Consider the following 18794-nt stretch of genomic DNA (forward strand, 5'->3'; position numbering starts at 1 on the left):
TTTAGCTCCATGCTATTGGTTAGCTAGCTGATAAGCCCCGCCTAAATTCACCTGGCATCACCTCTCTGTAATACCATTAGTAAAAAGATTTAGAAACCGAACAACTGTGTTGTTAAATCTCTCTAACCGTGCTGCCCAGTAACTATCATATAGCAAACATTACAGTTTTGCATAACAACAGTAATGTCATCTCACCATATCATCATCATCCTTAAAATATAATAATCTAATTCATCAACATAAATTCAGTATTTGTCATTATAACACAAATCTAATGTAAATAAAGAATGAATCACATTTTGTTTTTTCAGAGATTGGATTGAAAGATGCCAAATAACAAAATTTACTATTCCTGAACTATGATCATTATAAAAAGGTTAAGAATTAGAGAGGTCTGTCTCATCACCAGGAGAAAACTTTGCCTTTAAACCACTTTTTTCCGCCAAAAAAGATCATGGTAAGAAGACGCTCATTTTTAAACGACAGTTTCTTGTGGTTAATAGACGCTTACAAATGTCAGTCTGGACAACGCACTAGATGCAATATCAAATTATTGTCAACTATGGCAATTACAAGCTAATCCTAATAAGACTAAAATTGTTTTCTTTTTGTAAAAGTAAAAGAGGTTTATGTAATATCCCAGCCTTTAGTTTTGAAGGTAATTTGCTAAATATTGTTGATAATTTTTCATACCTGGGTGTTAAATTCTCTTATAATGGTAAATTTGCTAAAACGAAGAATCATTTATTAGAACAGGCAAGAAAGGCTATGTTTTCAATTATAGTTAAGGCTAGAAAATTGGATCTACCTATCAGTATGCAAATTCATTTATTTGATAGCATGGTAGCACCTATATTGTTATATGGTAGCAAAGTTTGGGGAATTGAAAATGTGAATATCACAGATAGTTTTCAATTAAATTTTATAAACTCATATTAAATTAGAAACAAAGTACAAATTGTATGCTTTATGGAGATTTAGTGATATTACCTTTATCTATTCATATAAAAAGAGTTTTGTGCTTTTGGAATAAGATTTTATGTAGCGAACAAGAATCAATAAGCCATTTCTTGTATGATATGTCACACTCATGTGTTGAAATTCCCATGGATGAATAGTGTTTGTAAATTACTAGATTCACAGGGTTTATCAAATATTTTGATAAATAATGTAGCTACTCTTCCATTGTTTAAGAAAATTGTTAAAAATTCAAAATTGTTCATTCAATTGGCAAAGTGAAATGTCAGAATCCAGTAAATGTCTGAATTATAGAATGTACAAAAGTATACGAGTATGTAGTGAAATTATCAGCAAAACAATCGGACAGACATACACGCCGCTTCATTATTTGGCTTTATCGTGTACAAGATCACGGATGCGGCAACCATGGAGCAAATGGCTATTGTTCCTAAGTTCAGATAATCTTTATGTTCATTTATATGTTCGTTTAAACATATGCATTGTATATCTCTTCACGTTTCAACACATTTATAGACCTAAAGTAAATATGCCTTGAAAATCGTCAACTTCATGATAAACATACCCATACAAAATAGCATATCATAAGTAACTCACATGATGTCGCTTATTCTCCATTTTAACCTGAGAAAATGTGCTAAGACTAAGATAACTTCCTATGTTATTTGAACACATGGTATTTCAGCATTTCATATGAATGAGACTTTTGGTGCGTAAATGAGAAAAAAACAAAAGGAAACTTTTATACGCGGATGTGGACGCTGGGAGACACGGTGCGAGTCTTCACTAATGCAGGCTTCATCCACTATATAATCTGTGCTGCAGTATATATATCGACAGAGCTTTATAAAAATGTTAACAGCTGCATCTAGCAATGCAAGTTTCTAGCGCGAGCGCTGAACGTTCGTGAAGCAACACGAAAATCTTTCTTGCGCTCAACAATGACCACTGGTCGGCTCTAATTAAGTACCACTGATGCATTTCCGACCGTTTCATTTTTGTACAATTCTTAGTTTTCTTTGGGCTGTTGCTAACTTCACAAATTCGAAGCGTCAGAATGAAAAAAATTATATTAAGATTAAGTTTAACATCTTCAAATATATGGATCACGATATTGAAAAAAGGCGTGGAATGATATAAGGAAGTGCTACTAATGTCTTTTCGACCGTTGTTATGTTTGTAATATTCTTAGTTTTCTTTACAGTAGGCTGTTAATCTGCCAGGCTGTTAGGCTGCCAACTTCAGGCTGCTAGGCTGCCAGGCTGCCAACTTCAAGAACATCACTTTCGTTGACAAATAGACGAGATACTGATTAATGGTCACGTAACGAGACAAAAAAAGCGTTAAAAATCACAATTTTGCTTTTCACCTTTCCACTATTTTCGTAAACAAACTTTTGATTACCATATTCCAGTAAAAATCAAAGAATGGTTAATATATTTCTGCAAATTACCAAAATTTGCCACTAGTTTGTTCTTTTACGTACCCAAGTGCACACTTTCTTTTGCAACTGAGTATATTTTAATCAACTAGGCTTTTGTTCATTTCTCCTAATGCAGCATGCAGACATCGTATGTTTTAACAATCAATCAGTATTGTATTTGTGCAGGCCGAATATAATTGCAGTAAGATAAATATTTTCTTAGAGACAAGTAAACACCACCATTCTTGGGTATATATTGATATTAAATTGACATTCGATAACACAGAAGCGTTTTGTTTGTTATGTGTCGATAAAGAGTTGAAGCTTGCCAATTGTTATTTTACTGTCAAGAAAGTGTTCAAAATGATTTCACATTCAAGCAGCATGCTTCTAGATGCGTGATGTTCACAAATAGATTGAAATTTTGTTTAAAATGTAATATAGTCAAGTGAACATAGGAACTCTTTACATATTTTTTTCAAACGGCACTAGTAATCTATAAAAATTACAACAAATAGGTCAGAAGTAACCACAAATAGGCCAGAATATGCAAAAATTGCCCTTTCTGTATTAGTCACGCAATAGAAATAAGGTGTTGAATCCTGCTAAATCTGTCATTAATCCTATTTTTATACCTTTGTTACTAGAAATTGTTCAAAATTTAGGGTATGTGGCATAATTAAAGTCATTATGCCATTTCGGACACCTTGCTTTACTCGGTATTAATTTTCTTTAATACCCATGTTACTATATATAGTAACAAAATCTAGGGTTTTCCAGGGCTATTTTGACAAGATTTAGGTCATTATGCAATTTCGGCCGCCTTGTTACACGGCATTATTTTTCCAAAATGGGCGAGTGAATGAGTATACGTGTAAAATGACGTAATCAACTCTCAGTGGCTTTCAAGATGGCTGCTGACGGTGAATGAATGCAGTCAGTTGCACACAAAAATTTTTTTGAATGACATAATCAATCGCAATCAGCATTGGAAATAAATATAAGCTCAAAAAGAAATATACAATAATTCTACCTAAGACAAAGCATGACCCTCAGAACATTCAAAAATTGATTTCAGTTTGACGGTTGAAAAAAAAGATCGGAAGCTAGACATCACTCTGGGAAATTGTTCTTGAAGGAACAAAAGTTCATAAAAACTGGCACTTAATGTTATTCTCAAAAAAAATATACAGAGAGTATTTATCAATATAAACAACAATAAAAACAAGATTGTATTATATTTATTTTGTTTTATCATGTTTTCAAAGGTAATCGGAGGGTTACAGAAATGACAGATATTTGTTTGTAAACATTGACAATATAATGGCCCTCGAGTTCATAATGTCCTTCGGACCTCCGGCCCTCAGGCCATTATGTACATATTCGGGCCATAATCGCATAATGGCGAGCAGCAACCAAGTATTAACCTCTCAATAATTAGTGAATGAGTGCACGTGCAAAATGACACAAACAATTCTCAGTGAATTTCAAGATGGCTGCTGTCGTTGAATGAACTGTAGTCACTTTAAACATAAAATATGCAATACTACTACTACTACTACTACTACTACTACTACTACTACTACTAATAATAATAATAATAATAATAATAATAATAATAATAATAATAATAATAATAATTAAAATAATATAATAAGATATAGACACTTTCATTTAACCGATTAGCGTCGAGGAAGAGTTAGACTACTCCCCTTACCGGATATGACGTAAAATGGGGATTCTCTACAGGCCACTACGAATGTTAGTTTGCGTTAATACTGATCGTTCAATTACCAATATAACATGAAAAACTTCACTTACGCATGCATTACTTCCATACCAAGACAATAAGATACAAATGTTTCAGATTAATTCTTGCTAGTGAATATTTTACGCATTACTCTTATGCCAGGGCAAAAAAAAAGCTAGTAACTAAATCAAATTCAATTTTTTATAATTATAGTAGATATTCGTTTGTTTTTCCAAGTACATGTTATGGGTTGGGACTATGTGTTTGGTTGATTTACTTGTATTGCATGTGTTTTTCTTATAGCTTTAAAATTAAGAGCAAGTGTACTTTATGAAATAGACATACATATTTCATACTGTACGATGTGAAATTTTACATGGGTCTCGTGTTACATTTTACTCGGAATTAACAATAAATGCCGTACTCAAAATTCAAAATATTTTAGATACGACAAATATGATATTTTAAATGAAACTCGATATTTGTCTTTTTAATTTAGTATCTTTAGCACATCCACAAGGGATTCTGTCATTTTTTCCCTATATATATATATATATATATATATAATTACGGTGGCACAAAGGTGACACGTGTGTGTTTTTATTTATCTCGTGGCCACGAGATACTATGTCGTGGCCACGAGTTACTAAGTCGCGATAGCTAACTCGTGGCCACGAGATACTTTGTCGTGGCCACGAGTTACTATAACCAATCAGATTACACCATTTATATGAATTTCCCTAATGAACTAGACATGTGCTATAGTCCAAGGATTCCCCTATTTCACTGCCTGTAAAAGTGCCATTTTTCCCTGCGGTCTGGAGACCGAAGGGTATTGGTACGCGTTTAACTTTTGAGGCATGGAGGAGCACGTGACCTGTTTTCGGTACATGGAGGAGCATGTGATATGTAAACCGTACATGATTGGTTAATTGACCTTTTTGAAATCCTAGCTAAATACCGTTTGCCGGTACGTTACGGATTTACCTGTAGGGAATTAGTCCGAATTACCCCTAATTAAGAACAAAAACTATTACGTGATTTTTCTAATTTTCTATAATTATTTTACCGTTTAAGGTGGAAAAACTTGAATGATGTGTTTGAAAATTATCAATGTTTCTTTAATATCTATCTCAAATTTTACAAACAATAAATTGTTTATACTGAAAATCTACAAAGTTACAAATATTCGTAGTGGCATCTGCCAGAATAAATAGAGATATTTTCTGCGTAAACTTGTGTGTTTACTTTATTTATTTTTTTGCTCGGAATTATTCATAAAATGGTAGGCCTATTTAATCATTTTATTAAAAAGAAATAATTGTTTTATGTTCGACCTTCTCCGGTCTTCAATGGTCACCAGTTTCCAAAGACCTAGCTTCTTCTATATTGATCTTTTATTCAATTGTCAACTATATTCTTGATACAAACGTTTATTTATCCCCCCCCCCCCAAAAAAAAAAATATAAAAAAAATAATAATGTTTAAAATAGTTAAATGAAATATCTTTATATCATTAAAATGTTCACCGCACTTCACTTTTTCACTTTTTTTGGTTCAATATGTACGTGTCTTCAAAAATTGAATATAGTTGATTTACATTTGGTACTTGTATTATATGGTAATTTACTTCTTTCAAACCAATGACGATTATTCATGGCAATACAAAGGTTATCTGATTCTGACTTAGAATGTCATATGGTATAACAATAGCTAGTTTAAATGTACAGGGGATCGGGGACAGTCGGAAAAGAAAAGTTGTATTTGATTATATTCGTGATAAGAAATTTAATATTTTTTTTTTTGCAGGACACACACTTTACAGACAAAGAATCTAAAATTATTAAAAGTCAATGGGGTTATGAAGCTTACTTTAGCAACTATAGTAGTCAGTCGAGAGGTGTTGCCATTTTAATCAACAACAACTTTGAGTTTAAATTACACTCCGTTGAAAAAGACAACGCGGGGAATCTTTTAGTTGTACATTGCGCTATAGCAAGTATAGATATGTCTTTAATATGTGTTTATGGCCCAAATAGAGACGATCCGGATTTTTATAACAGTTTAAATGAGATACTCCGTCGTCTGAATAATAAATGTATAATTGCGGGTGATTTCAACTTAGTACTTAACCCAGATATTGACTGTTTAAATTATGTTAACATAAATAATCCGAAGGCGAGAGACACAGTATTAAGTCTTATTTTGGAACACAATTTAATAGACTGTTGGCGTGAACAGAATCTAGAGTCTAGACAATATACATGGTTGAAACGTAATCCAGTAAAAAAAGCGCGTTTAGACATGTTTTTGATCTCGAGCGACTTATTTTTAGATATTGCGGACACTTGTATTTTGCCGGGTTATCGCTCGGACCATTCAATTGTTATATTAACATTAAAACTGGGTGAATTTAAGGCAGGTAAATCCTATTGGAAATTTAATAATTCCCTATTGAAAGATAGCGAGTATGTTAAACAAATTAAACAATTAGTACAGCGTATTATTCAACAGTATGCCTCGGATGATCAAAATCAATCAGTAAACGACCCTGTTACTAATCAAAATATTTCGCTATCTATTGATGATAAGTTATTTTTAGAGACATTGTTAATGCAAATTCGCGGTCACACAATCTCTTATGCCACTTATAAAAAACGACAGGACAATATCAATGAGAAAACACTTATTAAAGACATTGAAATTTTACAACAATGCACTAATACAGAAAATGAAAATGCCTTGTTAAATAAGCAACAAGAACTGCAAGATATAAGGAAAAAAAGGTTAGAGGGCTCCTTAATAAGATCGCGAGCAAAATGGGTATTAGAGGGAGAGATACTTTTGTAACCTAGAAAATAGGCATTTCGTTTCAAAAAATATGGCAACCCTTTTTAACAAGACGGGTGAAATTATAAATAATCAAAAAGCTATTTTAATGGAAACCATGAGCCATTATAAGTCCTTATACTCTGCAAAGATTACTAACACAGTTAATTTAGATAACCTGTTTCTTGATATAAATGTAACAAAACTTTCCGAGACGACAAAAAATAGTTTAGAGGGTTTCATTTCTCGAGAAGAGGCTTTGGCAAGTTTAAAACGAATGGCAAATGATACTTCGCCTGGGATAAATGGTTTTACTTCGGCGTTTTTTAAATTCTTTTGGATTGATATAGGAGATTTTGTTTTGCGTTCAATTAATTACTCATATACCACAGGAGAACTCTCGCAATCCGATAAATTAGGTGTTATCACATGTATACCGAAAGGTGACAAAGATAAACGTTTCTTAAAAAATTGGCGTCCGATTTCCCTACTTAATATTACATATAAAATTGCATCCGCGTGTATTGCCAATAGAATTAAATCTGTATTAGACAAATTGATAAGTGAAGACCAAAGCGGATTTATCCCGGGGAGATTTATAGGAGATAATATTCGTTTAATTTATGACTTAATGTTTTATACTGAACAAAATAATATTCCCGGAATGATATTACTAGTCGACTTCGCTGCGGCATTTGATTCCGTGTCTTGGGACTTTATGATTTCGGTTCTGAAATTTTTTAACTTTGGTGACTCTATTGTTTCATGGGTAAAACTATTTTATACAAATATACAATCATCTGTTGTTGTTAATGGCCACCTCTCCGACTGGTTCCCCTTATTTCGAGGTTGCAGACAAGGGGACCCCCTGTCACCGTATATTTTTGTCCTGTGCGCGGAGATTCTTGCTTTACTTATAAAAAAAATAGTAATATCAAAGGTATCAAAATTAAGGGTATAGAGTATTTGATGTCACAATACGCAGATGACACCTCTTTGATATTAGACGGTTCTGAAAAATCCCTCGTTCATACTATGAAAGTTTTAAAATTTTATGCAGATATCTCTGGTTTAAAAATAAATGTTGACAAAACTAGGGCGTTATGGATAGGTGCAATGAGAAATAGCGATTTAGAGATATGTCCGGAAATCGGTGTTAAATGGGACAAAGGTCCATTTAAATTATTGGGAGTAACTTTATCAACAAATATTACATCTATAAGTGATCTTAACTATCCTTCCAAGATAAATGAAGTTAAGACTCTTTTAAAAGTATGGTCCAGAAGATTACTTTCTCCTATAGGAAAGATCACAGTGATTAAGACGCTTGCTTTGTCTAAATTAACTAACCTGTTTTTAACTTTACCAAACCCTAAATCTGATGTAATTAAAGACCTACAAAATGTATTTTTCAAATTTATTTGGAATGATGGACCGGATAAGATAAGTAGAATAAAACTTACTCAAGATACTTGTAATGGTGGGCTTAGAGCGGTCGACTTAATACATTTCATCAGTGCTTTGAAAATCACTTGGATAAGAAGACTTTTATCTTCAAACACTAAATATGCTTTTCTTGTACAAGAATTGTGTCCAGCTCTTTACCAGTCGACCAAATATGGTAGTGACTATTTGTTACAACATAAAAGTAGAGTAAACAATTTGTTTTGGAAGGATGTTTTGAATTCATTTTATCTATTTCAATGTAAGATTCGTGCAGGTAATTGGGCAGATTTCTTGTCCAATCCGGTATGGTTAAATCCTAATTTCAAAATTGCAGGAAAATCGTTTGAATTTAAACACTACTTAAGAAAAGGTGTTTTGTTTGTCAACGATTTTGTTAATGAAAATGGGTTGTTTTTATAGTTTTCAAGAATTTCAAAGATTATTTGATGTTAGATCAAACTTTCTTGAATATGAAGGTATAATACGTTCCTTCAGAAAAAACTTTGACGGATTTTCATGTAAATCAAAATGATATCAAAGTAAAAAACCCGATATTGCCAATTGCCATCCAAATACTTAACAAAAGTCGCAAAGGATGTCGCGCAATATACGACGTGCTGGTCAATAATAATCGTCAGACAAAATCAGAAATAAAATGGCAAAATGATTTTTCTAATATTTATCTTAACTGGAAAAGTATCTACTCTCTACCCTTTAAAGTGACTAGGGATCCAAAACTTTTATGGCTTCAATATAGAATAACGCATCGTATTTTAGGTACTAATGTATTACTGAAAAAGATTAATGTTAGGGACAACGACAACTGTACATTTTGTAATGTCAATCCAGAAACCATAAAACATTTATTTTGGGAATGTGACATAGTCAACAGGTTTATAAGGGACGTGCAGGGTTGGTTTACAAACAAAATTCCAAATTCTTCTTTTCATTTTTCAGAACAATCTGTCATTTTCGGCTGTTCCCGATTCACAGTTCCAGAGAATAATATATTATTATTATTAAAACATTATATTTACAAATGTAGAATGAAGTCCGTATTGCCATGCTTAGAGGCTTTTAAAAATCAATTACTATTTTTGGTTAAAACAGAAATAATTAATGCCAAAAAAATGCTTAGGTTTGAAACAATGCAGGATGTATGGAAAGAATACATAAACTTAATTAATGAAAATGAAAGTACCTAACATTATTAGTTGTAAAAAAAAAAATTGTGACACTTATTGTTGTTGTAACTTAACTCTTTAATAATTGAACGTTTGTGCAGAGTAAACTTTGCCTTTTTAAAAAAAAAAATATAATAAGAAAATACATATAGTACTTTGCAAATGTATGAATTTGTGTGTATCTTTTCATAACATTGTTATTACATCAAATTTCATGGTATTGTATTATTGTATTATTTCATGACTTCTATTGTTTGCATTGTACAATAAAGAGAAATAAAAAAAAAAATGTTCACCGCAGGAAACCATTTTACTTGTACAATTTATTGACTGGCGAATAATTTTACATTTAGCGTCACTGTAACCCTGATTTTTGACCCAATGACCTCGAAATTATCAGATGTTTTCTACTGATCAGGTGCAATGATCTTTCTGGGTTATATAAACCATGGCCTATTCCTTCTAAATTATTCATCAGACAAGGACTATACCTTATAGGCTATTTACTGTCCATGGGCAATGTCCCTTCCAAATAAAATAAACCAGGACTTATGCCTTCTCATTTTATCGTATGAACATGGTTAACAGGCCGTAGTACAGACAAATTGACCAATTCGATCCCAAAATTGTCCCATCAATTCATGAAAAAGTAAACAGAACGCAGTATACGACAGTTTTTTTTTCTTTTGATTGTTGAACATTGATGAAAGAATCGATAATTTAAAAGAAAAATGACTCACTTTGTTACATGGACACGATATTATTAAAAATAACCATTGATTTTTACACACGTTCGTAAAATTTCCGTTTGTAAAATTACACGTGTAAAACAACATCTAATGCAAACGTATGCTCATATAAGAAAGTGTAATCGTGTAATCCATCAATGATGCAATCTTTAACTTCTGGTACAAATTATTGTAACAATTTTTGTTTGTATCCTCGGCTGCCCGTATGTTCCACGCGTTAACCCAAATTCTGTTAGTGACTGTCACTTTCATTGGCTAATGAATGATAATTATCCGGATAATAACGGCGTATAGCCGCGACGAATAGCGGGAACATAAACACACCTGCAAAATGGACAACTTGACAGCCAATGTAAATATTGAAAAGTTAGTTATTTCCTTTAAATGAAGTGTGTGTAGTAGAACTTGGGTAATGACTCGTTCATATATTAACTTCTACAATAACTTTTATGGAATACAGGATATTTTATACAGTTTACACTCGTGAATGCATTTTACGAACCCGTGCTGGTAACGCGAGGCCACGACTTGTATCTCTTGTTTATATTATATATAAATATATAGAGAGAGAGAGAGAGAGAGAGAGAGAGAGAGAGAGAGAGAGAGAGAGAGAGAGAGAGAGAGAGAGGGAGAGAGAGAGAGAGAGAGAAAGATTTCGGAAAGATTATCTGATGTCATATACTAACTAGCAAGACACAAATCTACAATAAATTACATTGTTTTGTGTATATCTACATGGGGATGTTTATTTACAGATGCATTATTGTTATTATCAGGATATTTCAACTTGTAATTATTTGTAAACCTTCTAGGCTGTTTCAATCGTTGTACATTATGCTATCTTGCCAACATACATATTGTATGTAATGCATTGTATATCCTCATGGGCTACATGGTCTTATGGAATATTAAAAAGTTATAAAACATCTAAAAGCAAACTGAAATTACTGGATGTAAGATATAATGGTCATTTTCTAGTTTTCTGTGTGATTTTCTGTCATTAAAAAAGATTCGAGCATTTAGGTGGTAAACATGAATATAAGATTGTCAATGTTGTTTTTTTAATGTTTATTTTTTCAAGCCTTAGGACAGTAGCAGATTGCGATTTGAAATGTATGTACGAGAAAGAGTTGTTTTTTTCATTATGCCATATATTTTTTTAGAAAGAACCAGTGATTGATATTATATATTATAACGTTCCTGAATCATGTGGCCAGCAATGACTTTTATATCTTTAGATTCGCAATAGAATATAATACAAATCTACACACAATTTTAATTAAAAAATGAATGTTGCTAATCCAAATGTCCTAATATATTGCAAAATTATTATGATACATTTGTATTTAAAACTGGCTCATAGAGATTTTTTCCGATTATTTATTAATGATAAGCTGTATTATATACAAGCGGCACAATATACTACAAGTACTACGACTAATACACTTCGAGTACTAAGACTAATAGACTACAAGTACTACGACTAATAGACTACAAGTACTACGACTAATAGACTATAAGTACTACGACTAATAGACTACAAGTACTACGATTAATAGACTACAAGAACTACGACTAATAGACTACAGTACTACGACTAACAGACTACAAGTACTACGACAAATACACTACAAGTACTACGACTAACAAACTACAAGTTCGACGACTAATAGACTACAAGTACAACGATTAATAGACTACAAGAACTACGACTAATAGACTACAAGTACTACGACTAATAGACTACAAGTACTACGACTAATAGACTATAAGTACTACGACTAATAGACAACAAGTACTACGACTAATAGACTACAAGTACTACGACTAATAGACTACAAGTACTACGACTAATAGACTACAAGTACTACGACTAATAGACTACAAGTACTACGACTAATAGACTACAAGTACTACGACTAATAGACTACAAGTACTACGACTAATAGACTACAAGTACTACGACTAATACACTACAAGTACTACGACTAATAGACTACAAGAACTTCGACTAAAACACTACAAGTACTAAGACTAATACACTAAAAGTACTGCAACTTATATAGTACAAGTACTACGACTAATATACTACAAGTACTACGACTAATATACTACAAGTACTAAAACTTATAAACTATAAGTACTACGACTAATACACTTCGAGAATTAAGACTAATAAACTACAAGAACTACACCTTATACACTTTGAGGACTACGACTAATATACTACAAGAACTACAACTAATAGACTACAAGAACTACGACTAATAGACTACAAGATCTACGACTAATACACTTCGAGTACTACGAATAATACACTACAAGAACTACAACTAATACACTACCAGAACTACAACTAATACACTACAAAATACTACGACTAATAGACTACAAGTACTACGACTAATAAAATACAAATACTACTACTAATAGACTACAAGTTCTATGACTAATATACTACAAGTACTACGACTAATACACTACAAGTACTACGACTAATAGACTACAAGAACTACGACAAATAGACTACAAAAACTACGACTAATAGACTACAAGTACTACGACTAATAGCCTACAAGTACTACGACTAATACACTACAAGAACTACGGCTAATAGACTACAAGTACTACGAGTAATACACTACAAGTACTACGACAAATACACTAAAAGTACAACGACTAATAGACTACAAGAACTACGACAAATAGACTACAAGAACTACGACTAATAGACTACAAGATCTACGACTAATACACTTCGAGTACTACGACTAATACACTACAATAACTACAACTAATACACTACCAGAACTACAACTAATACACTACAAGTACTATGACTAATAGACTACAAGTACTACGACTAATAGACTACAAGTACTACGACTATTAGACTACAAGTACCACGACTAATAGACTACAAGTACTATGACTAATACACTAAAAGTACTACGACTAATAGACTACAAGAACTTCGACTAATATACTACAAGTACTATGACTAATACACTAAAAGTACTGCGACTAATACACTACAAGCACTACGACTAATATACTACAAGTACTACGACTAATATACTACAAGTACTACGACTAATACACTTCGAGTATTACGACTAATAAACTACAAGAACTACGACTAATACACTTCGAGTACTACGACTAAAATACTACAAGAACTACAACTAATAGAGTACAAGAACTACGACAAATAGACTACAAGTACTACGACTAATATACTACAAGAACTACAACTAATAGACTACAAGAACTACGACTAATAGACTACAAGAACTACGACTAATACACTTCGAGTACTACGACTTATATACTACAAGAACTACAACTAATACATTACAAGAACTACAACTAATACACTTCATGTACTACGTTTAATAGACTACAAGAACTACGACAAATAGACTACAAGAACTACGACTAATAGACTACAAGTACTACAACTAATAGACTACAAGAACTACGACTAATACACTTCGAGTACTACGACTAATACACTACGAGAACTACAACTAATACACTACTAGTACAAGTACTACGACTAATAGACTACAAGAACTACAACAAATAGACTACAAGAACTACGACTAATAAACTACAAGTACTACGACTAATAAAGTACAAGTACTACGACTAATAGACTACAAGTACTACGACTAATAGACTACAAGTACTACGACTAATAGACTACAAGTACTACGACTAATATACTACAAGTACTTTAACTAATAAACTACAAGTACTACGACTAATATACTACAAGTACTTCAACTAATAAACTACAAATACTACGACTCATAGACTACAAGAACTACGACAAATAGACAACAAGTTCTACAACTAATATACTACAAGTACTACGACTAATATACTACAGGTACTTCGACTAATAGACTACAAGTACTACGACTCATAGACTACAAGAACTACGACAAATAGACAACAAGTACTACGATTAATAGACTACAAGTACTACGACTCATAGACTACAAGTAATACGACTAATAGACTACAAGTACTACGTACTTGTGAAAGTGCGATGGTACAACGGTGAAAACGCGATGTTTCGCGTTTTCACCATTGTGCTATCGAGTCATCGCGATTTCACCATCGTACCACCGCGTTTTCATCATCTTGTTATAGCGTTTTCACAATCGTACCATCGTGCACCGTGCGTACAGACTAAATAAAATATTACGATTGTCCAAACGGTCCACCGTTTTTACCCTTACTGTATCACTTGCTATCTTGTCTTTAATGTTCAAATGTATTACCTTATACGATAGCATACGAGTATCTTACACAAATAAACATAGGTTGGTCTATCGAAGTTACTTAACGTCACAGTAACGATCTATCATAAAGTTTGACAAGCTTATCAAGTATAGTAACAATCAAGGTCATATCTAGGATGTATTTCCCTGAAAATTTAACATGTCACGAAACAAAAACATTTGTGTAATTTATTATTTACGTAAGGAGACATACCTTAGTTGTGACTAAGTCAACGTCGATAACTCCACCTTTCTGTCCAAAATAAAGTTAAACCTCTCATTACTATTTTTGTAACGATTGATAATTATTTGCCATTAACTTAAAAAGGGCATTGAATGATTAGATGTATAGTCAATAAATTCAGTATTGAATCTATACACTCATTCAATGCCCTTTATTAAGTTAATTGCACATACTTATCAATCGTTACAAAAATAGTTAATGTCAATGAAAAGTTATACTTTTGCACTTTAAACAGTCTTCATTTTGGGTATGTAATAATAGAATATTTAATAGAATAAATGAATATTCTATTAGTTACATACCCAAAATGAAGACTGTTTAAAGTGCAAAAGTATAATCTTTTATAGATTCGTCTATAGTGTAACATTCACTACATCCCATCGCAACGAAAATGTATATGTTCATATAATACGGGGGTGGAACCCCATATGTATACTCCCGTGTAAATGACTATTTTAATTAACCATGCATATAATCGGTGTTTACAGATGGGCTTACATTTCAAAGAATAAATATCGGGATTATCTTGTAGTTACTATTGAGGACAGGTATTGCTCCTGCTACTGAATGTACGCAAATATTGCAACATAAATATTTGACATTTTTAAGAATCAAATATGATTTCACAAAGACATGTTCAACTCTTATGTGCATTCAAATAACTGAAGAATATAACACTAATTATTCGTGTCTAAATTTAAATTTAATAATGATACTATGCTTCAGAGAAAATTTCGATAATTTAACACAAGTTACCATAGTTCGTACTTCACAAAATTTGACTTTTATATGCTCTCATGTCTCATTTCCAAAATCGAGCTTTACTTAAATTCATTTTACCAAGTTTAAAAGTTACTTGAAATGCAAAGATAGACTTGAAACGATACATTAATATGGCGGCACCAATAATTAACCTATCCTACACAATTTAAATAAAAAAGTTAAATTATAACAGTTAAAGAAATAAAACTTGAAATTTGAAATCTTGAATTAATAAAGTTATAGTTGTGAATTGAAATATGAACTCAGAACTTAGACATTTGAGAATTTGGAGATGTTCGGGGGGGGGGGGGGAATCCCAAAAACCTAAAAAGGCTTGATCGTTGATCATTCAGTTTAAAATTAAACCATGGTTATTTCCTACGTTTCCTTTTAAGGTTGTGCTATGGATTTTTTTCTTATTGTTATTACATAAGTGTTTGATTTTTTTCTATATCTAATATTTTCCACTTTGAAACTTATTACATACTGTTTGTATAAAGGAACAGCATAAAAATCTCACCTGAAGTATATATATCATCTGATTTCATTTTATCTTGACAGTGTTTTCGCAGTTCAGCTAAAAGCTGTAATAATCTTGGAGGGAAATTTGATTTAATTTCTCGTTTTGTCTCATTTAAAACAGCTTCGGATAAAATAATTCCAGAGAAATTTTGTATTTCCCTCACAGTACTGGTTAACACATCATTACTTTGATATCCAAGTGTTTGATTCATTGAAATTCTTTACTTGTATTTTGTTATCTTTTACTTGTATTTGTTATCCTTTTTTCTATTTTGTTACCCTTACTTGTATTTGTTATCCTTGAATTGTATTTGGATATCACTGACTGGTACTTAATTATTCCTAACTTGAATTTGTTATATCCCTTAATTGTATTTTATTATCTTTTACTTGTATTTATTATACTTGACTAATAAATAGTAAAAAATAAGTAGTCAAATTCCATTTAATATACCAACGTTTCGTCTGAACAGCCTTCATCAGGGTACATACAAAAATAATTATTATTTAATTGTATTGTGTTATCCTTGACTTGTATTTTGTTATCTTTCACTTGCATTTGTTATCCCTCACTTGTAATTGTTATCCTTTCCTCGTATTTTGTTATCCTTTTCTTTTTATTATGTTATCCTTTATATGTACGAAGATCCTATCACAAAGTTTTTCACATTTTAACTGACATTTAAGCAAACATAGTCCACATTAAATCATGCTTTATCAGTAACTTATACAGTCTTACTGAATCATAATATAATACTTTAAGGATGATATATCGTTAGATACAATTCACGATTTGTGTAATTTTATTTATTATATATTCAATTCATTTACTTAACTAATGCAAACTGAACTTCTCTGTCATGTACATATCACACAATAAAATATTTGACGCATTATCTTGTTTTCAATAAGTTACAATTTTGTGCCATGCACGTATTTCTCTTATTCTACCAACGCATGGATAGTACAGGTATAAGTTATTCGCTCATACTGGTAAATTATTGTTTCATTTCGTATGGTATACAGTCAATACACTACATTTTCACATGTATTATTTGAAATCAGTGAAGGAAACAATAACATTGATATAATGACACTATCAATGTAATTATAGGGTTATCAAATTTCGTTACAAATTCGCTAATCTTACCGGTCATGTGTACCGATGTTTTAGATGATATGAACAGTAAAACTTTATTTATCGAATGTGTACACTTAATTTCATTACATGGCAAGACATAAAAATATACTGAAAAGAGCGCGATTTTAGTGAAATTGTTAAGCATAAAATAATCTCACGTATGTTTCAAGTATAAATCGCAATGGTTCAATTTATCAGCTAAATAGATATCTTATTTCAATTCATAAATCTATATCATGTTTCCACTTTAAGCACCTTCATATAACCTCTTTATAAAGAGAACTTCAGATAAACTAGATAGTTTGTAATGGTTCACACGTAGATATTTTCTCATAATCAGAATCCGTTCAGAACAATCAGTGCTTGTTGTTTATGATTTAATATTTACATAACCAAGTGTGTTTGTACTGTTTTGTTCAAACGTGTCAGATTTATTTTATCTAACCATTTTATAACCAGCTTGTATAAATTAAAGTGACGGGACCTTAAACCAAGTAGTGGATCAACTTTTAAAAAAAGGGAAAGGAAAAAGGGTATTGTTACAGTCATAGCGACGATGCCGTCCGCAAACTTTAAATTTGATCATAACTTTTTTTAAGTTGTTGGTGTTGAGTCTTCATACTTGGTCACAACAACCCTTGGGAGTAGACCAGACTACTTGACCTTCATTCAGAAATGAACTTGACATTTAAGGTTAAATGTCTAAATTTTGCTTAATTTTTGCTGATTTTTGGTATTTTTCTATATGTGGCTAGACTCTATAACTTTGTTATTCTTGAATAGATTATCTTCAAACTTGAACATAACAATCTTCTAGCATAGACATAAATGACATCTTTTTTAACTTTGGTTAAATTGCCATAATTTTGTTTTTTATATTAGGAATTGATTTGTACTTACAGACATATTGAATGATTCATATGTGACAGAGACCTCTAAGTGACATTGACAGTCAAGGTCAAATTACTTTTAAATGCCATTGACCGTCAAGGTCAAATAAATGAAATTCTCTTATTCAAATATGAAATTTTAACCATGTGCACATTTTATGATGTAAAATTGAGCTTTCATATCAGCTGACCTAGATTTTGACCTTGTTACCTAATTCCTGTCCTTTGATGTACAGCGATGAAATTTGGACCACGTGTACGGTTTTAGATTAAAATTGAACTTTAATATCAGCTAACCTTTATTTTGACCTAGTGACCCTTTTTCTTGTTTTTTTTTATGTACAGCCCCATGCACAATTTTAGATGAAAAATTGAACTTGATTTGATATCAGCCCGTCTAGATTATGACCTGGTGAACTACTTTCTTGTTCTTTGAATTACAGCTTTAAACTTTGGACCAAATGCACGGTTTAGATTTAAAATGTAACATTGGTATCAGCTGATCTAGATTTTGACCTAGTTACCTACTTTCTTAATTTTTAGTTCACAGCTATGAAATAAGAACCATGTGCAGTTTTAGATCT

At 31.8% G+C, this 18794-nt stretch overlaps 1 protein-coding gene across 3 annotated transcripts in view; it reads right to left on the minus strand.

Moving 5' to 3' along the window:
- Nucleotides 1–18794, minus strand: part of LOC132713198 (calcitonin gene-related peptide type 1 receptor-like) — a gene marked incomplete at its 3' end in the record, with an annotated part of 88644 nt that overhangs the window by 20512 nt on the left and 49338 nt on the right. Inside the window, 1 exon segment of one of the 3 annotated variants that reach the window (XM_060695684.1) lies at nucleotides 16178–17381. Within the exon segment in view, the coding sequence (XP_060551667.1) occupies nucleotides 16178–16391 (214 nt within the window). 3 annotated transcript variants of the gene reach the window in all.

This window comes from Ruditapes philippinarum, unplaced genomic scaffold, assembly GCF_026571515.1.
Source record: "Ruditapes philippinarum isolate M1 unplaced genomic scaffold, ASM2657151v2 ctg1050_1_1_1_1, whole genome shotgun sequence".
NCBI lineage: Eukaryota > Metazoa > Mollusca > Bivalvia > Venerida > Veneridae > Ruditapes > Ruditapes philippinarum.